Genomic DNA, 21,901 nt, shown 5'->3' on the forward strand with positions numbered 1-21,901 from the left:
AGTTAAATTTAAATTATTTAATTCAAAATATGAGGTAAAAACAAAATTTAATAGTAAAATATTATATTGAGTATCTAGGTACGTATTATGGAAAACTTACGTTAAAAATATAACAGTATTATAATATTGTAGGCACCTAGGTATGTAATGATTCGGAAGGCGCGATACACCATTATGAACACGTCGTGTGGATATGTGTTGCATGCAATTAATTTAAGTAAATGTATTGTATACTATTTCGTTACAAATAATAAAATAAATATTGATACACATCGTAATTAAAAATCAAATAGATACAGTTTCCAAGGATAATCTACATAATATAAAAATTTTTAATTTATGTATATTTATTATTTTTTTATTTTAATTTACGTAATGAAAATTTATCAAGTGGTATTTTTATATTATGTTTACAATACCTATACAGTATTTTAGGTAATAATTCAAAAGTCAATTTATATTTTGAAATTAGTGTTGTAAGGGTACAAAATGTACTTACGTAATAAAAAATTATTATTATGAAAGCAAACTAATACAACAATGAAAAAGGTGGGTAACTGGATGTCGTTCTGCTTTACAGTAGGTTACAAGTGGGTCACTGTAATGGATGGTGTTAAATTTGAATTTAATGATATAATATCATTGTATAAGAAAAACGATTCTGAGCGAAAACTGTCAGTCAGCCTATGATATTACTAAGTATATTTGATGATATTATTGTGAATAAAGTAATTTATATATTTACTTATTTACGTGGAAACTTGTTTTAAATTTTCAATCCTTAGCTACAAAAGTTGAACATTTTATAAATTTTTATAAAACAAACACTACAAAATAATTATTAAATTTTAAATTTGATAAATGTTGTCAAAATTTGGACTTTAAATGCTTATAAAAAAAAATTGTGCCTATGTATTTTTAATATTTTTCAACTGATATTGTAACAATATATAAGGAGCGTTGCATACAATTTTCACGTTTTTCTACCCAACAAATAAAATTATATTGATATTTATAGAAAAAAAAATTAAAAAAATTGAGAACTGACAATGTCCGTAAACAGCTCAAAATAAGTCAAAATATTTGGAAAATGTTATGGCGTATAGAAAATACTAATATAAACATTCAGTTTTCAAGTATCTACAGTCATTCGTTTTTTAATTACAATAAAATAAGAAAATTGTTACATGAGAAATCGAGTGAATATCAAATGTTGTAAAAATATAAATTTCAGACGCTCATAAAAATTTAATTTAAGTTTCTTGTAGACATTTTTTTTTCTAACTTAACATTCAGTCAAAATTTCATATACCTACGGTCATTTTTTTTTAGAGTTGCACCAAAAACCAAAATCGATTTTCTCGAAAACAGATTTTGCGTAAAAATTCCCGTTTTCCCTTAATTTTTCTTTTGTTTTTCACGTCGCGTTTGAAAATTACTGAGAAATTTTTACTTTTGACCCCCCAAAGTGCCAAAGAAATGTAACTGTTGAAGAAAATCCAAGTACTTTTACTCTCCTAAAAGGCGATGACAGACAAAAAAAAAAAAATAAAAAAAAACACACTTTATTGTAAAATCAATACATTCATCGCTTCGCTCAGAATCTAAAATAATACACTATCATGTAAGAAAAGTCTATTTTTAAATGTATGACACTAATCATGAAAATGTTATCTTCATCTTACCTCTCTCGTGAGCTCCTTTTATAACGAATATTGGTAGCAGGGACTTATACCTTTAGGTTTTTCTAAACAAAATTAATAATAGTTTATCAAAGCATTTAAGCACTTCTTATAGTCAATAAATTGAGGACTGATCATAATTAATATATACAACGACTAGATTGCCGTCTCCTTCTTGTCATCGAAGTCAGTCGCCATTTACAAAGTGGGCATTGTTTACAAAATAACATGATCACAGTATATATTATGTATGGATAAATATATACGTATATAAATAAATGTAAAAATTGCCTGCTTTATAAATGGCGGCCGATTTCAACATTAGTCACAGCTGTAGTACAAATACGGCTATCTAGTCGTTGTATATATTTATGGGACTGACGACGGATGTAAACACAAAATAATCAAAACATTGTAAAACCACAGGTTATATAAAACCAGATGGTGGCATGGTGCACTTCCTATTCAAGCCGTAGTATTCTCAAAAATGTAAACAAATCAAAACCTACCTACTTCAAATCACTATCACCACTAATAGAGAAAAACAGTTTTTACGAGAACAGAGAAATTATTGATTATTCACTATGCAGCACTGATATTTATTACTCGCGCCAAATTCCTAACAATTTATTGTCATATTATGTGATATACAGCAATAATAGTAAAGGTGTTGTACAATATATTTATTTTTCATATGTTATCCAGGATTCTACTGCATCGAGGTAGGTTTTAGTTGTCAGTAAAATGCAGAAGTGCACCATCTAGTTTAATATAATCTGCGGTAAAACCAGATTTTCGCTTATTTTAAAATAATGGTTCCAGTTTTGGTTCCCAATGTTTTAAGCGGTTTCAGATCCAGTTCTTTTTGATTCGGTTCCAGTTCCTGATTAGTAATATACTAGTATGTAAACATTGTAAGGGTAGTTGATTGTCGACCTCGCTGCATGTGGTATACGTTTCAAGTTAGCATAATGGTTGATTGTGGTAATATTAATATAAATTACTGTGGATAATCTTTCGGGGTTATTATATTATAACATGACTGACTGTTGATAAAAATACAAAATATTTCGTGGTTAAATAAAAAACAATGAAATAATAATAAGTAGTTATAAGTTATAACCAATTTTCAAAGTCACAGATTAATATATAACAATATGAACCATCTATAACTTCCTTCCCAATCATTAATTAAACAATTTGCGAAATTGTATAAATAAATAAATATAGATATTATATTAAAATAGTAATTTTATATAATATGCAAATTAAGTACATATTATTTATACAACCTTATTTGTTTGATATGTTAATAGGCACAAAGGTTTTCTAAAGGATTGCCCAAACGGATTACTGACGGAACAAGTAAGTCATTCATTATAATATTGATTCATGTCAAAAAATAATTCTTATCGTGTTTTTATCTTTTTATTGAAATTGGGTATTTCCCTTAAGCTATACAGAACATCAAAAAGTCATTATTTTTATCACAGTTAAATCTAAAATAATATCATTGATTATAAAATATACTAGTAATTATAATCAACATGGTAGGACCTACCTATGTAGTATGTTCATAGTTAAATAATAGATACAGCCATGAAATTATATAATTGCATCTTCATAAAATGTACTAAATTCGAAATAATAATAATAAAAAAAAATGCTCATCATTTATTTGAAATATTTATTTTCTTTAATAAAAAATTGAATTTATTTCAACTATTAAAATAGAGTTATCTAAAGTATTTAAGGACTAAAATAATTTTTATGGCTACAAATTATGTACAAAAATATTATAATACACATTATGATTAATGATTACCTAATGAACACAATATTAATTTTCAGTTAGAATTCATTTTTTATTTGAGTAAGTAATATATATTTTTTTTATACTAACAATAAAATTATATAAAAAAAATCATATTATCGATATGTAGGTACAAATAAATACAATTTAAGGGTCTGTCTATGTATCTGAGCTAACCATGAATATGGCTGAACCTTTTTTTAATGGAATTTTCATAGGTAAGTAGGAATTTGAAAGTAGGGATAACTACTTTTTATCCCAGAATTCAACCCCTTTATTTTCACTTTTCAGTGTAGAATACACGTGCATTTTGTTTTTAAAATACAATAATTAAATTGTTACAATATCTACAAGACTACAAGTATATATATGTATATTATATTTTAATTAATTTGTTTATATAGGTATACAACTGATTTTTTTAGTGTATCACAATAAAAATTTTCTCATATTTGACTTTCACAAAAATATTATTGATTTTCAGGGTTTTATAAAAATATACAGACAGTTTTTCCCGCAAGGTGATCCAACAAAATTCGCATCACTTGTGTTCAGAGTGTTTGACGAAAATAAGGTAAGTTTATTTCAAAACATAATATAGTATTTTGTGTACATGAGAGTATTTTAATACATTTTTGAAATATGCATTTATTTAAAAATACGATGCATTTTACAGGTTTCATAGAAGGTACCTTTGATTTTCTTTGTTATATTGATATGTACATATATTATAAAATAGACAATAATATTATTATAATAATTATTTATAGATTCCATTTAAAGTAGGTAGTTAAATTATTTTAAATAGTTATGATATTGTTGTTGTAGGTATTAAGACTTTTCCCTGTATAGTAGAATTAGTAATTTATCTATTATTATAGTTATGCACGAATTGAGGTTTGGTTTAAATTTAAACACAATATTTATCTTATTAATTTTTAAAATAAACAAAAATTAGAAAATTTTTATATTGTACTCATCGGATTATATTATTGTGATAAAACTGTGCGGCTAACAAAATTCGTTCGTTCTCGTGCATTCCGATCACTAAATCTACTCGTATGCTGGCTGCCGTCTCCGTGAGTGGGTGAATAGGTAGTAGAAATTTGGGCACGAAACGGCGGAGCTCGTTCATTTGGATAAGCCAAGAAGTAGGTAGCGTTTTTAGGTTGCTCGAATGTTAACTTTGCAAAAAGCATGTATACTTGGACATTAAATATGTAATGTAAAACTTTATTATTCAACTCAGATGACATTTTCAATTTAAGTAAATTGAATTCATTTAGATTTGCGAGACATTTTTGTACTTGGTTTCAGTGGCGTATACATAACTTGTATATGGGAGGGGGTGAATACAATAACTTCACAGGTGCTTTTTTATATAATTATACATAGGTAAACAAGTTTATCAAATAACCTATTTGTTCAACATTTATAGTATTATTGGCAAATATCAAAGACCATAAATTCAGTTCAATTAATATTTGGTCGTATAAATACGATTAAGTTAGGTAGGTACTAAGACAGGCTGCCATCGCCGCATGTCTGGTTGCTGCGTAGTCTAAGGTCAGACTTTTTGTTTATTATCTTCTCCATAATGAGTGCCGCAAAAGTGGTTGTTTATTTTTTGACTTCACTGGTAATCTATATGACTGGCAAGTAAAATAGTCGAAAGTCGAAACAAGCAATTGGCTGCGTTTACCAAATAACAATACATCGATGACCTCTGTTACCAAAAAAGGATTAAAATATTTTAATTGCGTATTTTGAAATCTATAGTATTCGTAATCAATTGTACAACTATCTTAAACATTTTAATTTGTCAATCTATCAAACTTTGTCATGCAAATATTAAACATTACACGTATAAAAAACATCCCCCTGTACATTAAATATAAAAGAATGTCCTAAAATAAAGCTTGCAAAAAAACTATTCTCATTAAAACATCTTATTAGTAGTTATCAATGGTCAGAAATAAATCATCTATCTTTAAACACTGAACTAACTTCACAAAATTATAATATTGATATGCATTTTTTTTCTCAATTAAACTAACTCCTCTATTGACTCAATCATTCACTAAATCTATATTTGTCAACTTGTAGTCCAAAAATAAATCCAAATGATTGTCTCAAACTTATCTAGCTAACTTACTGACCTAAATAGATAATCTTACAAACCTAAATAGATTTCATAACAATCCACGTATCGTCTGAACTTAATAGTTATTAATTAATTAGATTTATTATGGAAGCTAATACAATTATACGAAATGAACAATGACATTTGAAAGACAATTTTTACTGAAAATCACATATTGTATTATATATTAGGTATATTATAATCTAAAAAAGCTGAAATCGACTGACCCATTAATATTTTTCTTTTTTCTTTTTTTGCTATTTTTATTCATAACTGAACTATCAAAGGTTGAGTTTTTCTAATTGAAATGTATTCAAACAGAAACATTCAAAGAAATACATGGTTTGTGATTCATTTTTTTATTTGCTAGACATTGAATGAGAGTAAATTGAAGTTGAATGAATGTGTACATAATCACCATAATCTGAAAATAGTGTCTTGTAATAATGTTATATTTCAAAACAAAGTTTAAATAAAAAAATGATATTATGTTAATATTGTTTTGTCGATATTGAAATAATATATTAAATAAACTATTTATAGCTCTTATATATTTATGAACGGATTTGTCGCCTAATAGTACAATACAATTAATAGTAATAAATAAATTTGAATAATATAACCTAATCATTAAACCATTAAAGTAAACAAACAAACAATAGAATGGATCAAAATAAACATATATTTATGAAAAATAAATATATATTATTTCTATCATAGTTTGTCTTGTGGAATGGAATAATAAAGGAAGAATTAGACCTAGTTGAATGAGAAGGAACTTTAAAATGTATTAGAGAAATAAGAGAGGGAGCATCCACAGTTGACATGTCCGTCGTCAATTAGTTTGTGCAAAAACATCAAATTAGCTTCAACTCTTATATCTGCTAGACTCTAGAGATAAGAGTTCGAGTTTATTCATCACTCGCATATAATCACGCGATGTATGGGAATTTCCAAAATAAATGACGCCGAAGAACAAAAGTGCCGCTGGACCTGCTTAATGTCAGAAGATTCAGCCGCCGTAAAAGGGTCCCGAAGAATAGAAGAATATTCCAAAAGTGGCAGTATGAGAGAGCAATATAAAGCTTTGAGAGAACTAGAGAGCTTAAATTCTGTTGACGTGCGTATGACAAAGACATTACCAACCACCTTAAACGCACTACAGCAAACTGCCTCAATATGGTAATAAAATTCAAGATTTGGACAAAAAAGAATACCCAAGTCTTTCTTCCTAGTAATCATACTAATGCTTGAACCATTTATCAAATATGTGTAGTTAATGATATTTCTATTCCTAACAAATTACATGGATTGGAATTTTTCTATATTGAAGCTTAATCCCATAGAATTAAACCACAAGGCAAGAACATCAAGCTCTTTCTGGAGGATAACAAAATCAGCTACTAACTCAATTATCCTGAAGATTTTCAAATCGTCAGCAAACATAAGGAACTTAGAATTTGGGATAACCAATTTAAGACCATTAACCAATAAAGAAAACAATAACGGTGATAAGTGCCCCCCCCCCCTTGACGAACACCTGAAGTTACACAGACTGCTTCAGATTTACATCCTAAGACTTAAACACATTGTACCGACGCTACCAGATAAATAAGATTTGAATCAAGATAGAATGGCTCCCCAAAACCAGATTTATGTTACCGGTATACATTTGAGCTTCGAAAATTAAATTTAGCCGTCTTATGACTATGGATATGTATTCATTAACCTAATCGTTATTAATAAACTTTACGTTATATGCGTGTGAAGCGTGGGGAAGGTCAACTTACGTTAATAAAATATATAATGACCCGAATGATTTTAATATTACTAAATCTGGTTGCCTTATAAATAGAGAAAATATATCAACTGGAAAGTATAGCACCTCTCCCAATAAGACGAATAATGTCCGCCAATATAGAAAGGCAATCAGATAAAATTATTACTCGAGTTGGCTGTACATGTACAGAGGGCTACAAACTCTCAAATGAAATCAAGAAAGTTTTTCCTCAAAGTATCTATAGCCTTTTAGAACTATTCCGAATTTACTCTATGTAGAACTGAAATATGTAAAGAAAAAACAGCGGAAATTAGAGGATGCATAGAACTAGAAAAACAATAGTATAACCTTCAATGCTCGAGTTACAATTGCAGACATAGAAAACACTGAATAAACTGAGAGTGGGTGTCAGTTAGTATAATGAGAATATGATAAAATGAGGATATCACAATGACAGGATAAATAATATTGTCACGGCAAAGCAGAGCAAACGATGACACATAATATATTGGTATATCCAATTGGACAAGGAACTTGTAACGCAAAGAAATTTGGTGCTGGAAAACCAAAAAGCCGTGGTCATGGTTTAATTTTGGACAAAGAATAATATTTAGTTGAAATACATTGACAACTAATATATTTTGTTTCTGTATACACGATATAATATAGCAGAAAAAATCTTCGATCTTCATGGATGGTTTCAGATAGATAATCGGATCTATAGTTGCTACTTTTAACAGGGTTAAATGAAAACGAAAAAACCTGTTTTGGACAAAATTGATTTTTTTGTTTAGGGTAACTCATAAACGAATAACCGTGATACTTTCAATTTTTACCAAATGTTTATATGGGCATAGCTGTTTTCGACCAAAAACGTACCCTTCCCTTTTCGACCGATTCATTCACTTTTCGACCAAATTTAAAAAAGGTCCATTCCCTTTTCGACCAAAATTGTACCCTTCCCTTTTCGGCCGATTCACTTTTCGACCAAATCAAAAAGTTTTGTAATATGATATGTAAAATAAATAAAATAATTGGTATATAATTTTTGTAAAATTGTGGCAATTATAATTTTAAAAATTATTTAAAGTATAAGTTACATAAAATGTTGTAAAATAAAATATTGTAAAATAAAATATTAAAAAAAATTTAAATATAAGAATACCTATATATTATTAACATTAGTTTTGTGTTAATATGTCACACTGTGCAGTGTGCATAATATTTTATAAAAATAATAACATAATAATATACAATTTTTGTCAATAATAATTAAGTCTAATAGTAATGTGTATAATATTAAGAAAGATAGTGACTCTCTACAATACGTATAACGATCAGTCTTGCAGGTACATACTACATAAAATATTATACTGATATAACTATATAATATTATGGTAGTAACCATCACAGTCGACGATCACCGATCGTATATAATAAATCGTAATAATCGTAATAAAAAAAAAAATGTTAATATATGGGTATTCTATTTTACAAAAATTATATATCAATTATTTATTCTACATATCATATTATAAAACTTTTTGTTTTGGTCGAAAAGTGAATCGGCCGAAAACGGAAGAGTACGATTTTGGTCGAAAAGGGAATCGACGTTTTTTAAATTTGGTCGAAAAGTGAATCGGCCGAAAAGGGAAGGGTACGTTTTTGGTCGAAAACGGTCTCGCCCGTTTATATTGGCATTTTATAAACATGATAATATTTTTAAAATATCTTGCTGTCTTTTGGGTTTAGATCTAAAAATAAATATTGAATATTTCAGATTTTTTTTGGTTTTTATTCTATAAATGTCAATAAAAAATGTTCGATCAGTCAAAAGCCATATTACGTGCGTATCCCCTGCACAACCAGACACTGAAATTTATGCCACGGTCATTACAAAACATCAACTTTTGGTTACATATTATATTCATATTATAACCTCTATGCGTGATGCTTAAAATAAATAATACCAAATCGTTTCTTTCATGAAATATTGTTGTCGTAGAATTATAGTCTAGTTGTTGCATAGATCCCTGCATTACCTTTGCCGTAATCGATGAATGCAGAGGCGTGACAAAAGTAGTATGTGTGGCTCGTGCGGGAAAGTAATTTCAGTCTTGGGTGAAATGCAGCCCTAGCCTGCGACTCGTGCCACGCATGTCACCCGTGACTGAAATAGCTCACTTCCCGCCTTTGCCACACAATATACTATTTTCAGTCATAACGCCAGGCCTGCGATAGAAGCTATGTAATAGCTTAAAAGTTTACCGTGAAGACAATAATTATTACAATTTTTATCTGTGTTTGAATTAAAAATTAGTTTTATACGTACATTATACGGTATCTATAATAATACAGGTTTACAACTCATAGTGTAGGTAACTTGTAGCATGTAACTATAGTTTTAACTAATAATCGAGTAACTTTTCCGGCAATGTACCTAAGCAGGTTCTACTACAGGTCTATGGAAATATACTGTGATCGCCATCTGTTGTACAAAACATTGTGGTTTGTTATTGTCAATCTACTTCGTTTGATCTCTTCTGCAATGCCGCTCTACTCATTTTACAATGACACGACGCACACAAAGGCCGCAATTGACAATAGTTGCCAATGTAACAAATAGTAAAAAATAATAATAATGTCTGTGAGAATGGATCTGTGGAGCAACCGAATTTTTGAACAGTTTCCCGATTAGACTCCCATATTCATCGATAATAATATAACATTAGGGTGGTCATAATAGGTAGATTATTCCTAAAAATTTGATTATTTCCAGCTATTCCTCTAATTTTTAATAAAAATTAAACAAACTTTTAGCAAGATTGGTGAAGTTTAATCTGTACCCCAAGCTATAAACTGTTTGATGAAAAAAAATCTTGTTTATTATGTTTTGTTATTGTTGTATTTATTCGTTTTGTATAAAAGTATGACAGTCCAAAGCTAATTGTACAAAGGCTATTTATACAGTTTAAATATTTATAAATTAAAGGTATATTATAAGATGTTAGTTTTTAATAATAACTGTTCATGTAAGCTATATTTTGAGAGTATGTAAGATTGCAGCTTTAGAAATAGTTGTATACCTATTTTGTAGAATTATAAACGTTTAAAATGTAGGTAGTTTAGCGTGTAATATATTTGATTAAAACAGAATTTCATAATCTTTAGTTTAACGATTTTGTGATTTTCTACTTAAAATGTTTAGTGATTCAAGAATTCAAATTGCTATTTAGAATTTAAAATGAGAAATCAAACTTACTTCCTAGCTACTAACTTGACTTTAAAACTAAACAATAAAATATTATTTGCATGAGTTACACAATTTAATATATATTTTAAATTCTGAGTGGGGCGAGGAATGTATTGGTTCGCTCGAAAATGTAATAGAACAAGGTTTCTCAAAAACTATTATCACAACAGTTAAAATATATTAAAAATATATTATAATATATAGTATATAGTCTACATTTTTTTGAAGCATTTTAAGTTCAAATTTTAATGAAATTAAATGATTAAAAGTAAATTAACGATATATTATTCTTAAACATTTTATTAATATAAAATATATTATAATTATATAAATATAATAAATTGTACGATGTTTTGACAACAATTATTTCAATATAGGTACGATATTAATAATACAATAAATAATGATAATTGATAAATAATTACGAATAGTAGGTGATAATAAATTACTATAATATATCCTCGGAAATGGAATACCGTCTCTAAATAGAGTAGTTTTTTGTATTCACTGATTTATTATTGAATTCATATTTAACTCAACCAGTAAAAAGTAAAAACTAGAAAAACGAGATATTTTGTGTTTTTAGATAATATATTTGAATTTTATGACGTTACATAATTTTGATCACGTGCAAACCAAATATAAAATTGACTATTCTTGGTCAGTATTGATATTATCGACACAGACCTCCTAATTTAAAATCTTATCTCGTTCTATCTAGAACGCCAAGTTTTGCTTCATAGTTAGTTTAGCGACTGTCTTTTTTTTTGAGGATACAACACTACAACTTGTCTTGAACATCTGTCTTCTCTTATATCTTATAAATTGTATTAGGATAAATATCGATAAACTCAAATGGTTTTTTAAAAAAAGTCTTAAAATAACTGAACAAATAAGATAGATCATTGTTTAAAGATTTTTGCTGTATAGTATTATATAATAGTAAAAAGATTTTCTATTAATTTATGTGTAAATGGTTTTACATATTATATAAACAATGAAAAATATATTTTGAATTAATAATAATAAATTCTTATATCTTATATGTTGAATTTTAATCTACAGAATTTATACCTACATATGAATATATTCTAATTAAATATTAAAATTACTAAATTATGGAGAAAAATATTTGAAAACAAATTGTAAATAAAAATAAAAATAAAAAATAAATATAGGCTCTGTAGTAAATTTATTTTAATCAGATTATCAATTTTTAGATAATTATTTTGTATTTATTAATATTAAATATGTCATGGATGAGTTTGTAAAAAATAAAATAAATGCATTTTATTTATAGTTAAAACAAAATATGTAGTTTCTTACAACATTATGTTCACTTATTATTGTATGGTCATTTTTAATACATTTCATAGTGAGATAAATAATTCTCAACTTTTTAATATCAAAATAGACGAAGAAATAGAATATAGAAAATCAAAATAGTAATTAAATTGCATTATATTACTTCAACTTTTAAGTAGATACTATGTTTTATAAATAAAATATTTAGAAAATATAACCACTTAATTTTAATATAAATTTACAGGAAAAAAAAAAGGAGTTATTATTACTAAATCTGTAGGTTATGATATTGTATATTTTACATTTCTATTAAGTTACAAGGATAAATAGATATGTAGGATAACTTACATTACATTTCAATAATTAATTTTCATCCCGATTTTTAATTTGTATTCGCTCTTCATATTTTTCCGCGAACAAAATTGTGATCATTTTCATAATGTGTATACTGTGTATATATTTTACAGTTTTTTTTGTTCATTTTCTGTTTGGATATAATTTAATAATACTGTGCAAACAAAAAAAAGTCGAGTGAATGGAACATTTGAAATATTAACATCAATACAAAACGGTTTTAACACGTGTAGTATAATTTTTTGCATAATATAAAAATATTATTTTTTTTTGCCATGACACTTAGTACTTATGTTTTCGATTAGTTAAAAGTTAAAACGAACAAAACCTACATAAACGTCACTTCTATTAAAAAATGTTTTTTATTCATCTTTGTTTAAATGCTATCGGCTACCACCTTACTTGCACACTATATTTTACATTAAATACAACAATTATGAGTTAAGGTACCTATACGGAATTCGTTGAGTATTTTTGATTATATCAAACCAATTACATTGTAAAATAAAAACAAATATGGTCAGTGAGTTGAAAATTAATATTAATTATTAACCGATATTTACGTAAACGTAAAAGTCGCAATATAATATATTAGGATATATTAATATCAATATTTTATTGTTCAACAGTATAGATAATATTATTTTATAGTTATAATTCATTTTAAACATCATACGTGTGATTATCACCCTTTACATATTTACATTTAATATACTATATATACAGGTATATAATTAGGGTCAGTGCTTGATTTGATTTTTAAGGTACTATCTAGTAAGGTTGTAGTTTGAATATTACTTAACTAAGGACTAAGAGAGCTAGTTTTATTTCATTAACTCCAAAAATAATACGTAGGCAGTCAACCCCGAGTTTATTTCATAGTTCGGAACTTTAATTAAACTTTTGCCCACCGGCTATATTAAAAGGGTAACTAAGTTTGAGGACCACCGCTAACTACTGCAGGTTATTGTTGACACGAAATCCTCGACGTCATGAAATGTAATTCAAATTGAAAGCCTTCCACTTCAATCCAAGCAATTCTAAGATACATTATTTGATGAGCCGTGAACGAATGATATTGTACATTAGGGAAAGCGCCCATTTGTGTATGTTTTTGTATATATCAATAAAATTGATATTATTATGTAAAGATTATAATAATTATATGGTTCAATAAATTAACGACGTATATATATTTAACCAAACTCTAAGTAAGTACTTGTTTGATTTTCCATCTATCTATAACTCGAGTTTCTGAATTCGTTCCAATTTATATAATTTAAATGGTTCAACTTCACGTTCTACATTGCTTCTTCCTAATTACCAGCCAGCGATTTAATTTTTCAATGGAAAGTAAACGGCCAATGGAAAGAAGAAGATGGTCTGAAGATGCTTTTTTTTACATAATGGTAACGAGAAATTTTGACGAATTCACCTCGTCTTATCCACTTAGCAAAACCTTAAAAAAAACAGGTGTCCACAGGGCTACAAGTATTCAGTTGAAAGGATATTTTCTTAAAGATTAAAATGAAAGGAGTTGTTAATGTTTTTTTAAAGTTTAATTTCTGGTTCAAAAAAACATAAAAAGAACACATTTAATACGATTTTATATAATTTATTACCATAACTATTGTTTATTTTAATAGATTATTATTATTTATTTAAAGTTTAAACGAACTAAAATGGGTAAAGAGTACAGTTATATAGTTATTATAGTTTTACAAGAGATTATACTTTGTGGATCTTAATATTGAATATTTAAACAAAGAAGGTTAGGATTGTATAATTTTATACAATAAAAAATGCATGTAGGTTTAACTAAAATGCATGTACCTAATCATGTTCAATATCATATTTTTTGATTTTGAGTTGTAAATCAAAAGACAAACTAAAGTTAAGTGCTTTATTACAAGCATCTACAAGGCTATACTATAACTAGGTTAAATTATTAAAATTAAAATTGTGGGATAAAAAAAATACAAACAACACCAGTCTCTCATAATTGTTTTTAAACACATTCTATGATTTACCTTTGTATTCAAATTTAATATTTAAACAGAAATATAACTCCATAGTCGTATCATGCCACTCAACTTTTTTATTAAAATGTATTTATTATTCATTTATCTTTAACTTTTAAAAGTTATTTATAGTAATAGTATCTAACATGAATTACTTAAATAATAATATCATAAAATATACTTAGTAGGTACCTAATATAGGCTGACAGACCGTCTCTGCTTAGAATTGTTTTTCGTATATGATATAAAATCATTGAATTCCAATTAACACATCCATTACAGTGACCCACTCGACACCTATACTTTACAGTAGAGTGGTACCCATTTACCCACTTTTTTTTATTTGTTGATTGTCCATACATATCGTAAATTATGATATTGATGTTTGTTCATTGACAGTAAGTGAATATATAATATCCTTTTCTCCGATAACTTATTGTGTTTGAACATTGTTACAACTATTATGGAATAGTAAATTGAAAAGTTGATATTCATTTGAGTAGAGTGCCTTCTACGTGGACCCGCAATTTATCACGATATTGACATACCGAACTCCATTGATATTTCGACACAGCTTTGCAGGGACATTGGGGAGTTCAATAAACTAACTTATCACTAGAAAAGATCGGCTTCTAAAAACAATTTTTGTATTCACTTCACTTCAGTCTTCAATTCTATAATAAACGTAAGTCTTTTTTTGTAATTCGATATAGGTACTCATGTCGTATATAAATTATATAATATATACACTCGTATCACTTACAATGTACTGACATTTCTGTCAAACTATTAATCCGTTAAACAAGATGTGAACAACTTTACACGAAGTATTTTTCCTTTCGTTTCCAAAAACTACCTATGACTGTATGATTAAAAAAAATGTTTTACTATGATTAAATTGTTTTTAATGTGACGTTTTACACACTAAATGATAGTAAATAAACAACGTCAATGAGTTGAAATAGTATAACTATACAATATAATTAGTAATTACTATTATTGTTGTTATTATTATTACTGTCAAGAGTGACATTCAATCGTTCATAAAATCCAAATTAAACATTTTCTAGAAAACAATAATAATATATTTTATGTTGTTATAAAAAAGTACAAAATATACTTTAAAATGGTATGATAAAATATCAAATGAAATTTATTAAAACGGTATCTTATGAATGTTTTGTCCTCATTTGTTAAACCTATTGGGTTTATATTCGGGATATATTTCAAAATATTTTCTAAATATTTCTATTGACTTTTCATTTATTATAACAAATTGTAATATAATATATTATGTAGTACTTAATATATTACTATAGTTTATTAATTAATTCAGTTAAATTAAAAGAAAAATGTATGTATTTATAATAATCATAACATCATTATGTTATACATTCATTTTACAATGTCCATTATAATATTAACAAGAAAATAAAACTTGTGTTAAGCTTCTATTATGTATTTATACTTCTATTATTACATTGACCCATCAGTAGGTATAAAGTGGACTTCTTGTTGTAGTGTCATCTTGCACCTAGTAATAATTAAGTTAATTATTAATAGTAACACTCATGTTTGCTGTATAGGTACTATTGTTTGTATAGAACGAGAATAATATTTTCAGATAAACATTTCATTGCAGAGTAGGAAAATAAACAGAATTAACGTTATTCATCATAATTTTCCTGATATAATCGATCACCGAAACAAAAGTTTATACATTTTAATTACTCAAGCAAGCAAGTATTTGCAAAATATTGAGGAAATCGGATATCATAGTTCAAAGGATGGGCGCAACTTCATAACGATTAAATTGAATGTAAAAGACAGTATAACCTATATTCAAATAAACTGTCACACTTAAGGGATAACGTTCCTAATAAATCCATTGCAACATAACTTTATTTTGTGATTTTTATACTTTAACCGTTTTGTTGTATTTTTGTTGTTTTGTATAACATTATTTTGGATTTTCAAACAGATATATTTTGGTATACGCATATAATATATTACATCGTCTTATACCCATTGTAACGTATATATGTCCCATTGTGTCTGTCCTCTTGTCCATCTTTCACGCTTTTCGTAGCCTTTGTTACTGTAATAACATTATTATTTTGTACATCGAATAAAATATTTTGTTGTTACGATATTTTTAGCCAACGAGCAAAGAGAGGTATAAACTTAGGTTGTAGCTTTCATTATAATAACAATTAACATTTATTGTTTGACATTAAATGAGTTGAATCATTTTTATCAAAACATTTATATTATTATCTGAGTGACTTTTAAAATTTTTATTTGGCTATATCAAATACTTCGGACAGTAATTAATAATTGTAAGATTATTTGTTTTGCGAATTGATTTTGTTAATATTACATTACTTTCGTTAGTTTTGGTCCATATATTTTGAACTAAATTTGAACAATTCTGCATTAATTGATTTTAAAATGACAATTAGGTACCTATTATAATGGTATTTATTATGCACATTAAATTTTATACTTCTATATCGGTACCTATTTTTGTATCCCTGTGACATGTTTTTTATTTTATTTAATTTTGGTAGTATAATGATTATGTTATTTTTTTTCGTTAAAAACTTTCATATACATTATTAATGAATATATTATGACAAATAATATTATTAATATTATGTTTAGACTTTTAAAGGTCTCAAATTATTGGATATTATAAAATAAATAGTGGACGATTGATTGATGACAAGATAAAGTAGTTTATTAAAAAAAAAATTATGGGTTTAAAAAAAAAATTAATTAAACATGTAATTTAGAATGAAAAATAATATCAAACGTATTTGAAAAAAGAAAGTCTTTAGGTAGGTACTAAATTGTTTTATCTCTCAAATATAGACAATAATTAAATCCAATTGTATATTAAGTATAATAATATATTAAACATTTTAAAATGTATAAGTTTTACGTTTTCAAACAATAAATGTCAATCATAAATTGATTAATTTATTATGGCTATACCGTAATCTATACACAGCATAACTATAAAATGCTTAACAGTATTTTACTTTTAAATTTTAAATTGAAATTGTATTGCTTAATTATTTATAATAATATGGTTTGATTTATAAAAAAAGGACCGTTTAATCAAGTGACAAATGTACCAATAATTTATTCAACCGTTTTCGCTACAGGTGTTTTACATTTTATTGAAAAATGTCATAATATCCAGTTTCAATAAACCAGCTATAATAATTTTTTCATTCAAATATATTGTTCGGGTGAGCGTTGTTAAATTAATTTATAACCTATTCTTTCTTTTGAAGTGCTCTGTACTACCTCATATTTTGTTTTAAGGTAGGTAATATGTATTATAATATTAATTATATTTTAAAGTGTTTTGAACAGTTGAAAATTAAAATGAATCAATAACATACACATACAAATATAATATGTTAACAAAAAAAAAAAAAAAACAATGTCAAAGTTAAATATAAAATTGATATGCATGATTAATTTTTAGATAAATAAATTCGATATAACATTGTACATGATTATTATTTACAATTTAGTAATTATTATTTTCATCTAAGTACCACTTATAAATAATTTTAAATATTACTAGTCAATATTATTTAATACTTAGTTGCTGTGTTCCATAAAAATATACGTTTTTAATTTTTAGTTCCTTATCTGCATTTTTTTCTTCACAAAAGTAGATTCAAAAAACACTTACTTAAAAAATTAATAAAAACACTTACTTTTGAAACGTTAACAATAACCTATAGCATTTTATAAGCTGTACAGCATTAATTAATTCATGGAAAATGTCTTTAATCTGAAGCAATTAGTGTAAATACAAATGTACATTCTATCCATAAACAATTATTGTATTTTCCATTCCTTGATTCCTCGTATAACCACATCTAATATTTTAATTAAACAATATTTTATGTTTAGGTAGGGAGGTAGCTAATGCACATTGTTTATTTTCGTATTTTCAAATATAACAATGTTTATTTCCTTCACTCAGATTTGTACAAAATATAACAACACCTAGGTATGTATTTAAATTAAATTATAGACATCTAAGTATAGCTATAAAGTATATCATTATTATTATTTAACAATGCGTGGTACATAGTTAGTATTTTTATGATGATTTTACGAATAAAATCAATATTATATTAAATTTAGAAAAGAAACCAGTAATTATGACATTTTAAATAAAACCAAGAAAATTAAATTATATGGATATTATGCACTAAAAACTAAATTAAAATAATTGTTTAATATATTATTATGAAAGCTTCTACTATTATAATTGACTTGTTGAAACGTGCAAAAATTATATCGACACATTTTGTTCACTATAATAATCAACGCTGATTACTGTGTACACTGTACATACATACACACATACATACATATACAGGTTTAAACAAGTCATGCGTTGCTTGCGGCATACAATTTTAAAGGAATTGAAGGCAGCAAAATTAAATAAATTTCGCTAAAGAAGAACGGCATTACAATGTTCGCTTTAGGGCGGAAAATATCTAACAATGGGCCTGCATACATATTATATATAATTTATCCTATGGCAACGTTCATATACCTATCATATAATAATGAGAAGATGTAAAAAAATCTAAGCTGGTAAAAAATAATTTGTTTTATGCAAACTCCAAATAAATTATAACAAAAATATAAGTGTCGATGTAAACTAAAATGTTATCCTTTTTGATTGTTTAATGTTTTTGTTGACTTAATAATTTATTCATTATTTATCAAAATGTAATATATAATATTTTAAACTATATAAAGTTATCGAATACAAATTTCACATTCATAATGAGTAAACATTTTTTTATATTTATGTATGATATATTATTTTTATTTTCAGTATTAAAATAATTATTTTTACTTATACCTATATAATATTTAATGATATGCCTTAATGCCTTAATAATTTAATGAATTCAAATAAAATATGTTTTAACTTTTGAAATAATAATTAAATTATTAATGAGTAAAAATAGTATAAAAGGCAATCAAAAGTAATTCATTAAATATATTGTAAACAAATATGAAGGCACAAAAATAATACATGTCATTTAAATTAAAAACAAATCCGTAATTACTACAGTGATTTTTTTCGTAAGCACGAAAAAACTCTAAGAAAATAAAATATTTTTGTAATTAAAAAATATTTTATCTAAAGTCATATAGACAGAATAAATACTAATAGGTACTTACCTATTCAAAAAGATACAATGAAAATTGTAACGATGAACTGTATTTTTATGAACTGTTATTTTAGTACAATTTTGAATGATTGGAGTGGTCAGGCTATTAAGTTCTGAAACAAAATAACTTTTGAGTCAAGAATAACTTTTAAATTTACAAACTTATACTTGAAAACCCTTCTTCAAGCTGATGATATATTATATAATGCGTTTTGAGAAATACATAGTTGCCATTCAAAAAAATATTGGAGTTTTCAGATAATGTCGGCATGTCTAATAAAACAAAATTAAATAGATCGTAATGTAGTAATAAATTGTAGTTATAATGTAGCAAATATAAACAATACAGGGTAAAAACAAAATTTTTATAATTTACAAGTTCATAAAAATGCCATTTTACAGTGGTGTAATATATGGTTTATGAAAAAATGTGTAATAAGAGCTAGTTAACCAGCTGATTAATATACATAATATTATAAAACATTCAGTTGTAAAATTATAATGATTAAACGAAAGATAAACATACAAACACGTACCTAAGTAGTATAAAACTAGCAGTCCCGTCAGGTGTTTTCCGTGCGAAAGATTTATTATTTTTATAAGTTTATTTGTAAAAAAATAATGTAAATTCTATATTTCTACTAATTTAAATAAAATAATACCTAATATAATATGTAACCAATGGTAACCCTATAAATAAAACAAATAATTTTATTTTTTTGTTAGCTGATAAAAAATCATGAGTTAGCTACCATATTATAATATGTAATCACCAATGGAAACCATTTATAAACAAATTCAATTTATACAAATATCCCATTGCAAAGTTTTTCCTGAATTTTCCAACTTTTCTTTCTATAAAAACATCATTTGGACTATTACGATCATAGAAAAAAATAAGCCAAATCAATCTAGTCGTTCTCAACTGATACGGTTATCAACGGACAGCATATTTTTATTTTTATTATATAGAAAATAATATATTAATATCATACAATATTTATTCATATTTTCAAAACAAAAAAAAGGGGGCTGTAATGTAGGAGTTAATTGTACCTCATCATTATTAGTAGACACTGTAATGGATGAGTTAAATTCGAATTTAATGATAAATTATTGTATACGATTAAAAACAATACTGAACCAAGATGGTCTTTGGTAAATTGTTGGTTATTTAAATTTTATTATTATATGTACTGAGAATTTTCAATAATTATGACCTCCTAAAAGTAACAACTAGATCCAATTGGCTACAACAATAATCTATCAAAGTTGGCGATCAGCGCAGTAATTATTTTATTTTTATGTTACACTAGTAGGATAAAAAAGACAGTTCCAAAACCTGAACCTGCAGGCGTTTCCCTATACCGCCTTGCTGAACCCTGACACCCGGTTCCAGACCCTCTGCTGAACCCTCCGCCTTGCTGAACCCTCCGCCGACGGCTGATTCCACCACCGGTCGCGCACGTGCGCGAGATACCCCCCGCCCCTCGCCGCTACCCCTTCCCATATGGCCGCCGCCCGGGGAAAATAATTTAAAAATTTTTTTTCCCGGACTGGGATTCGAACCCGGACCCGTTGGTTGATGAGCGATTACCGTACCACTGCGCCACCCCGTTACATATACTTATTATTAATAACTAGCCTTATTTAACTTGTAATAATAATATACCGTCAACGTGCATGACTTATATCTGCGTTATCATATCTGCGTTATCATATCTGCGTTATCATATCTACGTTATCACATTACTTCTTCCCCTATCGAACTTGTAATAATATACCGCGAACGAGTGTATATCATATCTACGTTATCACATATATCCTTAACTTGTAATAAAATATACCGCGAACGAGTGTATATCATATCTACGTTATCACATATATCCTTAACTTGTAATAAAATATACCGCGAACGAGTTTATATCAGTTATCATATCTACGTTATCACATTACTTCTTCCCCTTTCGAACTTGTAATAATATACCGTGAACGAGTTTATATCATATCTACGTTATCACATATATCCTTAACTTGTAATAATATACCGCCAACGAATGTATAGCTGCGTTATCGCATTATTTTAATATATATGTAATATTGTTCTCCACTTTAAATATTATATTCCCAAAATTATTAAAATATATACATATCTGTTTATAAACGTCGACAGCCTTAACGAACATATGGCAACTAACCCTCCTATAGTCAATCAATTGTAAGCGTTAACGGACATGTAGCTGCATGCAACATCCCTGCAGGGACATGTAGATGTTCCTCCCTCCAAATGATATTCAATGTATACGTTAAATACCATAAAATAAAATC

The 21,901-nt window shown here is 26.7% G+C and overlaps 1 protein-coding gene across 1 annotated transcript in view; it reads left to right on the forward strand.

The window, feature by feature from the left end:
• LOC132943030 (frequenin-2) overlaps positions 1 to 21,901 on the forward strand; it is a 163,761-nt gene that overhangs the window by 29,551 nt on the left and 112,309 nt on the right. The window contains exons 4-5 of the mRNA XM_061011800.1: positions 2,999 to 3,047; positions 3,980 to 4,069. Of these exons, the coding sequence (XP_060867783.1) occupies positions 2,999 to 3,047; positions 3,980 to 4,069 (139 nt within the window). The remainder of the gene's footprint in view (positions 1 to 2,998; positions 3,048 to 3,979; positions 4,070 to 21,901) is intronic.

The sequence above is a fragment of the Metopolophium dirhodum genome, chromosome 4, assembly GCF_019925205.1.
Source record: "Metopolophium dirhodum isolate CAU chromosome 4, ASM1992520v1, whole genome shotgun sequence".
NCBI classification, from domain to species: domain Eukaryota; kingdom Metazoa; phylum Arthropoda; class Insecta; order Hemiptera; family Aphididae; genus Metopolophium; species Metopolophium dirhodum.